General features: G+C 43.3%; 1 protein-coding gene across 1 annotated transcript in view; it reads right to left on the bottom strand.

The window, feature by feature from the left end:
• Positions 1-10,561: 10,561 nt before the first annotated feature.
• The window catches only part of CENPI (centromere protein I), a 16,159-nt gene continuing 16,067 nt past the window's right edge, over positions 10,562-10,653 (bottom strand). The window contains exon 22 of the mRNA XM_010169699.1: positions 10,562-10,653. This exon is cut by the window's right edge and continues 1 nt beyond it. Within this exon, the coding sequence (XP_010168001.1) occupies positions 10,562-10,653 (92 nt within the window).

Raw genomic sequence — 10,653 nt, 5'->3', positions numbered from 1 at the left:
TGTCTGGCACGGAGAAGGAGGCAGAGTGCCGAGCCCCGGGGAGCAGGAAAGGTCCCATGGCTCCTGCGGGCGGTTCTGCAGCCGGTCAGGGCTGCCCGCGTCAAAGGGAAGATCAGCGGTGGCAATATAAGGCCTTGAGGGAGGAGGAGGAATTAGTGAAAGGGATTGGGGAGAAGCTGGGGGAGGGGAGGGCAGACACATAAAGGAGCAAGGCTGGACCAGGCAAGGTAGTGAATGAAAAGGACAGAGCTGGGACTAGAGTCTGATCCCAGCTTATTACTTGAGAAATATTTGTGTCCCCGCCTTGCCCTGGTGTCTAATCCTTCCAGGAGGATGCTAGAAGGCCACCAAGTGCCCTGCCCAGAGCAGTCCTTCAGCTCAGGTGAAAACACTGCCAGGGTAAATAAGCCTTCAGTGTGCAAAGAGTCAAAGCTGGTGAAATCAGGATGCTGGCTACTATTGTTCGCCTTGGGGTTACTGGTTCCCAGCCTTTCCCTTGTGGAAAGGGTCTTGGCCACCTCTCTTGCTCCCACTGTGTCCCCCGTGACACCCTTCTTTTCTTCTCTGCAAGTTTCCTCACCCACACATACATGGACGGTGTTACTGTGAAGGGATACACACATGCACACACGCCCAAAGCGCCTATTTCTGAGGTGAACCATCCGTCGATATTTTCCCCTTTTCCAGCCCAGCCAGGATCTGAGTGGGAAACAAATTTTGTCATGGCCTACCTTCTGAGTCCACCAGGTCTGAGACGCGAGGGCAGTGGCCACCGGGCTTCGGGAGCAGGGACTGGGGCTGCCTCTGTGAATCAGCAAAGGAGTCCCTGTGACAGGGATGCATGCTGAGGCTGAGCGCGGCTGTCCGCACGCTCCCTGCCTCTCCTCCTCCACCGCCCCGCGCTGCTGTGTTGCTATGCAATCACATCACCAGGAGTAACAGCATCTCTCCAAGCCTGCAAAGAGATACCCTTGACTCGGCAAACGCAGGAGGAACAAGGACGATCCCACAAAGCGCCCGGTGCTTTGGAGGTCTCCTCAGACAGCGATCGATCCAGAGGAGGGGAGGAAGAAGAGTGGAGATGCAAAGAAAGACACAGGCACAGGAGGAGGAGGAGGAGGAGACAAAATACACATGGAGAGGGAGAGAGAAAAGGGAGGAGGGGAGAAGTACAAACACACAAAAGGCGCTCTGGTCCGACCTCCAGAGACCTGACACAGGCTGCTGAGCTCAGACACGCTTCGTGCTGTTTGCCGACATCTCCCCACCACCTTTCAGGACTGGCAGCTCTCATTTTAGACTGGATATGGCCATGCGTGTGCTGGAAAATGCCAGACACATTCACCTCCTTTATTAACCGCAATTTGGGTGTCTGGTATAAGATTTAATAACTTATAAATAGCCCTTTTTAAAATTAAAGTTAAGGAGTAAAAATAGGATCATCACTTAATTTCGAGTATCCTTCCTATTCTTCTTAGAAAAGAAAAATAAGTAAAGGAAGAGCCAATTCTCCAAGCTGGGGAGAAATCCTGATCCAAGATTTTTTAAAATGTCAGGGTATCTCATCTCAGATCACAAGAAACGGAAAGGTTTGAGCTGCTAACTTGGCAGAGGACACAAGCAGACCTGGAGTTGGGATTTCAGTCCATACATAACAAATAGTTTGCAGTTCTTCAGATCATTCCACCCAAGGATTTCAAACTGCTCAAGATGCCAGTGATGTTATTCCCATACTACACAAAAAGATACAGAGTTAAATGACTTGGTCAGAAAGAGGATTCAAATTTGATCCCAGCCTTGTGCTTTAGCCACTAGACTGTCTCAGCCTCTCCCTGGGAAAATTAAAACTTGGGATATACAGTCTTCCTTGTTCTTGTCAGAACAACCTTTAATGAGCCTTAGCCCTTTTTTCCCCAGAGCTGACAAGACTAAAGGTGTTAATTTTCTACTCAGAGTCATGTTCTACAGAAATACCACTGCTGTTTATAAAGGTTGCCCATTTTCATGCATTTATTCCTCACAAACGGTAGGTCAGGTGCACCTCAAAATGCAGGTTCACTTGGCTCATTCAGACCCAGCGAAGGGATAATGTAACAACAGCTTCACAATTCCACTACATTTTTGAAAATCATTTCTGGCCAAGACCCCTCTCTTGCAGCAATGGAAAACACAGCTGGCAAGCTGCTCACAGTGGCACAGGCTTCCCGTGGGCCGCACATCGAGGAACGTCGGTCAGGAGATGCTGTCGCATGGAGCAGCAGTGCCCAACCCACCTCAGCTGCCCACTGCTGTGGCCAGCATGGTGGGGAGGTAAAATCTACCTTTCAGTCAGTTTTGGGACTCTAAACAAAACTTTCTAATCCCACACCATTGTTGGAAGGTGGATGTGAACAGATCAAAAGCTTTCCTAGGTCACCAATTTAAACCTGGAGAAGACAGTCAAAATATAGTTGATCTTTAGTAAAATATATTTGAGAGAGAATCCTCAAGAAACCAGTGTGCTCCTCACAGTGGTACCAGCTAGAACTCCAGCAGGTGAGTGGCTGACCCCAAGGAAGCTCTCCTTTCATCCTAGGTAGGTGAACCAGGAGTAAGGAGCAGAGCCCATCAGCACATAGTGAGGTAAGGTGCCCATAAGCCTCACGTAACTACACTGAAAGGAGAAGCAACCTCTCCCTTAAACCTTGCCTTTAAATAGCAACCTCCTTACAGCTGGTTCCAAAAGGAGCAACACTGAATATTCTGAGTATCAACCCAAGAATATGTACTCACTCCATACACCTTCTGCTTTTAAAAGCTTCTTCAATAGCTTCTGCTTCCACAATAGCTGTACTGAGGCAACAAAGCTCATTCTGAAAAACTGTATTTAGACCAAAATAAATTTATATGGATAGGAAGACAGAAATGAGCAGAGTCTCTGCGGGGCTATTTTTGTGCATATGTACACACACAGAAATAATATGTACTGGGTTAAGTAAGGGGCGGGGGGAACCAAGAGTGCTGGGAGGGCTATCCAGGCAGCTCCAAACACACCATTCTATAAGGGAGATGTGACCAAATCCAATTGCAGCATGCATCTGTCACTAATAGTATTGATAAGAGACATGACAACATGGATAAACAAAGCAAGCACATATCAGGCCAAGTTACACATGCACATGAGACAGACGTCAGCACGGAGACATTAACAGGCAGCATGAACCACAAAAACAAGGTGCTTTGCAGTACAGGCATCCTAAATTATTGACAGTTTAGGGGCAGCAAAATGTAGCAAGAAAAAAAGATCTCTTGTGTCAGTTCAGCTTAAATTTTGAGACAAACTTGAGTCTCTGGTGAAAGAGTTGCTTCCATAGCTAGGAACATCTTCCTAAGTCCTCCAATTCCTTCTCTTTTAAGGATATAATTAGGACAAACAGCCAAGCAAGTCAGAACTCAAAGGAAATCAGGGAGGCAAACTCAGATTTGTCATAAGCACAGCCTTTCACATAAGCACTACAACTTTTTAAAGTGTATTGGAGACAGGATGCTAAATCTGGTGTGCTTTGAGTTCTGAAGAGAACTTAAACCAAAAAAATCTCCCAAGGAACTGCAAGAACCCAGCTTCCAGGAGACACAGCGATACCTACTGTATGCTGTTCGCTAAGAAGATGTTTCAGGTATTTTATGTTTTACTAAATGGCAAATATGTACCTTGTTAGCAAAACTAAGCATCTGCACCTACCCAACAGGGACATCTCAATATGCACGATGCTAAATACAGTGTACAAATGTACAACAGATAAACATCAAGCCAGGATTTATAAGGCATGAACATGAAATCAGATTCTGACTTACACGAGAATTGCTCCCTTTAAACTCCCTGGAGTTTAAATCAATTTAAATAATTGAAACAGATTCCTGTTTACACTTGTGAAATCAGAATCAGCCACACTGACTAAAAATGCAGAATACCCTGAATACAAATGCATTGGCTGGAAATTACTGGTGGAAACTCTGCTATGTGGAGATACACTAACACTATTTTTAGTTTGAACATTTTAAAAAGCTAGAAGCAAGGGCTTTGTCTGGCCTGACCCTAAAGTCTCCATTTCTTTCTCTTTATTCAAAGTCAATATTAATTTGGCCAAATCACTCATAAGCTGGAACATCCATAACACTAAAGCATCTTGCATTACCAACCAATAAAAACCTTAACTAAAATTCTAGCATTCGCGTTTCCAACTCAATACTTCAGGTGTCGATACAGTTAAGGGTTATCACATTTACTTTTCTGTTTCCCATAATCTCTCACTCATTAACAACTTCTTCTAAAATAGTCCTTGTTGCAGAGAATTGTTTCTCAAATGTGCAGTCTCTCCCTCCTCTGCAACTTCCCTCCTTTGAAATCTCACATCTCCTGAAAGAGAAGGATCATCATCCCTCTTGTACAGAAGAGGAAGTGTTGTTACCATCCTCTGGAAACTTTGCTAGATTGTTTTCCTTTCCGAGTAAAGCTCAAATTTATCAATTTATCCCAAATAAAGTATTTTAGAGAATTATGCTTTACCTAGGAACCTAAAATGTAGATTTTGCAAGGAAGATTACAGATTACCAGAGTGGAATGAATTCTCAAAAATCCCTCATGTAGAGCGCTACCAAGAACACACACAGAGAATGCAAATTGGAGAAAGTCTTCAGGGAGCACGAGGCAGCAGCAGCAGCAAGGAAGGCAGTAGGTTAGAACATGTTCATACATCTGTATTTAACTGATCTTTGCCTCGCACAAAGTGCTGTGGAATTTTGTCAATTAACCTCTGATGAGGAATCCAGGCGGCGTTTTGAGCAAAGAAGCAGCTAGTGGAGCCTGATGAGCTTAACTCCCAAACTAGTGCTGGAGAAGCGGTTGGAGGTTGTGAAGTTCCTACATGCAGAAACAAGTTGTTGATATCCCAACAGCCTCCAAACCCCAAACACCTAAATCAAAGAACAGAGCTAAACATTGAGAATATATATGAAAGCACATCTGTGCTAAAAGGAGAATACAGCAAGAGTAAAAAAAACAACCAACCAAAAAAAACCCCAAAAAGCAGCATTTTCCCTTGAGCCATACACTGACAGTGTCCTTATGGATCCAGCTGCTGAAGAGGGGTTTGGTGAAAGGCTTGTGAGCCAGGACAAGGTCCTTTATGGTTTGAAGAAATCCTATTTCTCCCCAAGAGCCTACAAATCCCTGTTTTCCTGAGACATGTGGCTCCCTCATATGGGTTTCTTCCTCTTTGAAGCAACAGATGAGATCATGTTCTCACACAGCCACCCGTATCAAAATGACAGTAATTCAGTTCTGATGCAGGATCACTGATCTTGGTGGTTAAGCTGTGCCTATCTGCGAAGGGAAAGCCAGAAAGAACAGATCTCACAAAGGGACAGACCTGCGCATCAATTCCAGCACATTAGATAGGCAAGCATGCTTGTGAGGAGAGCACAATGAGCCTCTTTTCAACAAGGAAAAAAAAAACTGGAATCGGGGGCTCTAAATTCATCTTGAGAAGAATCTAAGAATGGTTGTCCAGATATTGTACCATCCTGTTCCTCTTTTTGTTTAAATAACTGATGTCAAATAAATAACTTCACCTCCTTTGATAGCATCAATAAGCACAAAAACGTTCCGAGCACAGATTCTACCCTGCTGAAAGCATTTAGAAAAACAGCAGGATAGTTTCTAAAAGCATGGTACCTGGAGTGAGAAAAATGGGTAGAGAGCTGATACAAGCAGACAGTCGACATGCATTCAGAAACTGAACGAGTCCTCCTTTTCGTTTGTTCCTGCATAGGAGCTGAAACAGTTCCCCCTGAATAAGAAATGAGAAGGACTCTAAGGGAGATGGGAAATCTGTTCAGAGCAGCGAGCACCAAAAGAACAAGGGGTGGGTGGCAAAAAGGTGTGAAAGAATTTGGTGGAGAGATGGAGAAAGAAAAGAGAAAGGAGAAGATGATAGAAAGGAAAGAAAAAACCATGCAGGAGAGAAGTGTAAGGCAGACAGGTGGTTTTTGGGGGCGTTCTGTTCTTCAAAAGCTGTCAACACATTTACAGTGTGCTTTCCATCCCCCTCCTTACTTACTGGGCCATGCGCACAAAGGAGCAGGAAAGCAATCGCTCAGGATCTGCCCAAGATTTACTTCAACACAGAACAGAAGTGCCCTAAGAGAAAGGAAACTGCTCAGTGATCCGTGTACAACAAACCATGATGGGAATGTTACAGGCCTGGAGACTCCAGAGAGAGGTTTGGGAGAAAACCTGCAGAGAGCAGCCTGTTCCTGCAGAGATCACACTCAGGACTTCAGGCAGCACAGATACTGGAGTGACTCAAACTGCACGGGGATACAGCTGCATATAAAAATATAACGGACACAAGAAGCTTATCACTGAATTCTTTAAAGGAATAGCCCAAATGATTTAGGCAGAGGATAACATTTTCAAAAATATCTGTTGCAATTTGCACCTAAACTCAGTGCCTGAGGCTCAGGAACTCAGCCATGTTACAGTGACTTAATATCCCGTCACCTACCCTGTGCTACAACAGTCCATTTTGTGTCACATTTCTGGCAGGTGCCAAAGCTTGCCTGGTGCATGTTCACTCATCAAGCTGCAGAACAGGACCACATCTGAGCCTAGAGATTCCTAAGTGCTGTCAAGGTTAAAAGAGTATTTAGAGCCTGGGTAAGGTACCTGCAGCTTTTTTTGAAGACCAAACGTTTCAGTTCCTATGTTTTGTGCAAGACTGTAGTAGGCCTGAAAATGGAAATGAGATGCCAAAACAATTAAGGCATTTTTAAAAAAAAAAAATCTTACCCTCTGCTATGCAGACTTTTAATGCTACAAGACAGGAAACTAAGCAGCAGAGAAATGAAGCAGCACCACAAGATACACAGTTTATTGAACATTATCTCTGTACTTCAATACCTCCCTTGCCTACTCTAATTAGTTGGGTGTTACTCGGGCAGGTCTAACAGCTAGATACATATCTCAGGAGTCCTGTGCCAAAAACCCACGTCACGATATGCTGAGAAAATCATAAACAGACCTTCTTAGTCAAAAGCAAAGTTTGGTGAAATCAAACCATCATCAGACCAAATTCATTACTTTTATTCTACAAAGCAGAGCCATAATGAGGGAAAGCCCTCAGTACAACATAAATAATCTTTCCTGGAAATTACTTGGAGACTGTTCTTTCAAGATATTTATCCTCCAGAGCAAGCTTGTTACCAGTATCTGTTGTTCTTCACCCAGACTGGATGTATCCTCTGACTAAAGAGCACAACGAGCTCCCTCACACACTCTCTCAGGAGCCACAGCACTACCAATAAAAGCAGCTCAGTGTGTATTATTAATGACGAGTTATCAGAGGATCTAGGAGCACAGCCAGACAGGAGTATCACTGTGCTGTGATTCTGTAGAGAAGATGAACCCTGAGCCTGGTCACATCCCTCAGCTTCTCTTATTCTTTTCTCTGTGCAGACTTGTCACAGCGTTCCTCATTTTGTCACAGCAGCCAAGAGGCGACTGCCCTGCCCTAAAGGGCTTGTAACTGAGCTTTACCTAAAGGGAGCCAACTGGGTAGAGGTACAAAAAACTTTAAACATTATATAAAAAGGGCAAAGCGAATTTTATTTTGGTACTAGTTAAATGTTATTAGAAGAATTCAGGAGCACACATATTGGCAGTTGTCAGAGCTGCAGTACAAGCCTCAGAGGTTCAATTTTCTGAGTGGCTACAGCTGTACCACCTTCTAAATCCTTGGGTCCTGATTTATTCATGGCATTAGGAATGCAAAATGCAAGCAGAGGGAAGTAGGCCAACAAGAGAATAGAAAGCAGTGACACAGAGGAACCAGTTTCTTCATTCCAGCTGAAAACAGGTTGAAATTATTAACTCTTTCAGAGCAAGCTCTATCTGAAAGAGCAACACAGCCTGATGAATGAAAATGCACAAATGAGTTTCTCCCACAAAATAAAATCATGATGAACAGAAACACAAAGCAAACAGGGCTTCAGCAAAAGAATTTAGCTTCACTCTAGCCCGAGGCATTTAGAGGATACACAATGCTCAGGCCAATGTGTCTGACAGGGGAGGGGTTAATGGCTTTGGTTCTGTGAACTGTGGGCCAGATGTTCAGCTGGTGCAACTCAGCACAGATCTATTAGAAATTAGAGGAGCTGTGCCTGCTCACCCCAGGCAGGATTCTGGCTCTGTACTTTGAAATCCTATCTAATACCCACGCAGAGATTTTTCTAAGTGGAAAGGCCTCACTTTTTGGAAGCATCTAAACAGGCTACTAGAAAAGCTGCAGAATGTGGTTAAGTTGAAATTACCACTGCCCTGGCCTGACTGTAATATTACAAACCCCCCAAAATCAAAAGCATGTAGCAGCTTCCCAAGAAGAAAAGCCAGATGGGAACTGGAGCAAGTCATCAACTTTTAATCATGGCTAGACAGGACACCAACCATCATTCCCTAAGATCAGCTGATACTAGAAATTTGGGCAGGAGGGGAGGTACAGCAGCACATTCCTTACTAAAAGGACCATTCTTCCATTCAAGTGGAATGTTACTAGAGTCAGATCTTGAGAGAAAAAAAAAAAATATCCAGATGTGAAAGAAAACAAGAACTACCAAGGTGTACAAAGAGGCTAAAAGTAATCTCAAGTGCCCAGTAGTACCAGGCACATCATTGCTGCGTGGGAAGGATTTTAAACAGCCACCTTAACCAACAAAGCTGATATTAAAGGAAAGTTATCTGCCCTGTTACTTTATTTCTGCACCTCTAAGCATCCAGCCTGTGTACTTGAATGACAAAATTGTACACAACTTGTTTAAAGACTTCTGTAACACAGAGTCTAATAAAAGACCTGTGTGGTGGTTTCCACTTGGCTAGCAAGTGATGCTGCAACAGTCTTCCACAACATGACTCTGTTTTCTCAACCAAACACACCAGCCTTGAGGGAAAACTGATCTCAGGGACCAATAACTATACACCATTCAGTATATCCTAAAGAATTCTGCTATAAGCCTCTTTAAACACATTTACATACATCACAAATAGTTGTGTTGGGATGGTCCTCAGCCAACAAGCTGAGCTGGTCCAAAACAACACCACCAGCCTTTAAAGGAGATAACTGGTTATCTGTCAGGGCAACATCTTGAAACACATCCACTTGGAGGAATTTGTAATTTGTGGAGTTTCCCCTGTTGAGAAAATATAATCAAGACTTTTGAAGATCTGTACCTCTTGACAGAAATTACCAAGCAGCACTTACACTAGCTGGAATAACACAGCCAGATGAGAAAGGGCAATACTCTAGTCTAAGCAGATCTCTCTGCAAAACTCTCTCTTTTAAAGTCTTCAGTGAAAGATTTTCTTATTATCTGGAGAGAATATATATACACATGAAAATATATACACATACACACACATTAACGAGATCATCTGAGTCAGGAAGTATGGTTCTCAACCCAGAGCTAGTCTGATTTTGAAAGGATGAAGAAACCAAACACATCCTTAGTGGCTCTGGAGTCATTCTCAGGACTGATTCTTTTACTGGATTCAAAGTAGATTCACAATGCAAAATTCAGTATACTCTGACCCACCTTTCAAGTGGTTACGACCTAATTTTACGGCAGTGAAATAAAGTTCATTCAAATTCTGGAGACCTGAGCTCAGCTTCTCCCAACTTCTATTCACTGTTAAAATGAAACAACAGGGTAGATACATTTTGTAGCAGAGTTCCTTCAAAACGCCATGTTAGAAACATTTTATGGAGTTATATATACATACACATATAATATACAACACGTACAGAGCTAAAAACACAAAAAGGAAAGCTACATTTGCACTTATCAATAGAAAATGGTGAGCTGCTGGCAGCATCGTTCAAGTTCTCAAACTATCAATAAACCATCAACTGAACAACAAATTTCCCAGCTGCATTAGAAGAACATTATAAGCAATGTTAGCAAAAAGTCTCTTCTGGAAGCTTCATGATGAAAATGAAGTTCAGGAAGGTCAGTTTGGTCAGCCTGTGAAAAGCCAGTATATACACAGTGCAGCAGGGAACTGGGAAACTCATAGTGCTCCAATGCAGTACATATACAGTACCCCTGAAATGATGATTAAATTGTTTCTCATTACCTACTGCTGAGGAAGGCAAAGCAGGTCAGGGATCAACATTACTTATAAATGAAGCAGCACTGCTCATTGCAGTTTGTTTCTCAATCAGAGCAGATACTCCAACAGAGAAAAATGAGGACAAAAAAACGTGGATGATGCATAACATGGGAGCTGAGCAGCTTCAGACCAGAGGAATTCAGCAGGGACAAGAAGGGGCTCAGTGTTAGTGAACCAGACAGCCTGAGCATTCCTTCCATGTCTTCACTTTCCTAAAGCAGATGTCCATATAAAAATGCAGGCAAGGATAATTGCTCTGTTTCTTTCCTCAGAGGAAGGAAGAATTAGTGACACAGTCCATTATATTCTGCTTTCCTGTTTCAGATGATAAAAAGGCTCCAGTGAGTCCCAGGGTCACATTTACACATTCTCTGCTTTACTGTGAGAGGCCCGGGAAACACGACTGACGCTGCTTTCAATAAAGACCTTCAGGCCCCTTAAGCCTTGTGCAT

The sequence above is a fragment of the Antrostomus carolinensis genome, unplaced genomic scaffold, assembly GCF_000700745.2.
Source record: "Antrostomus carolinensis isolate BGI_N321 unplaced genomic scaffold, ASM70074v2 scaffold366, whole genome shotgun sequence".
Taxonomy (NCBI): domain Eukaryota; kingdom Metazoa; phylum Chordata; class Aves; order Caprimulgiformes; family Caprimulgidae; genus Antrostomus; species Antrostomus carolinensis.
The sequence above is the reverse complement of the archived record's forward strand: the minus strand, read 5'-3'. Positions and strand labels throughout refer to the sequence as shown.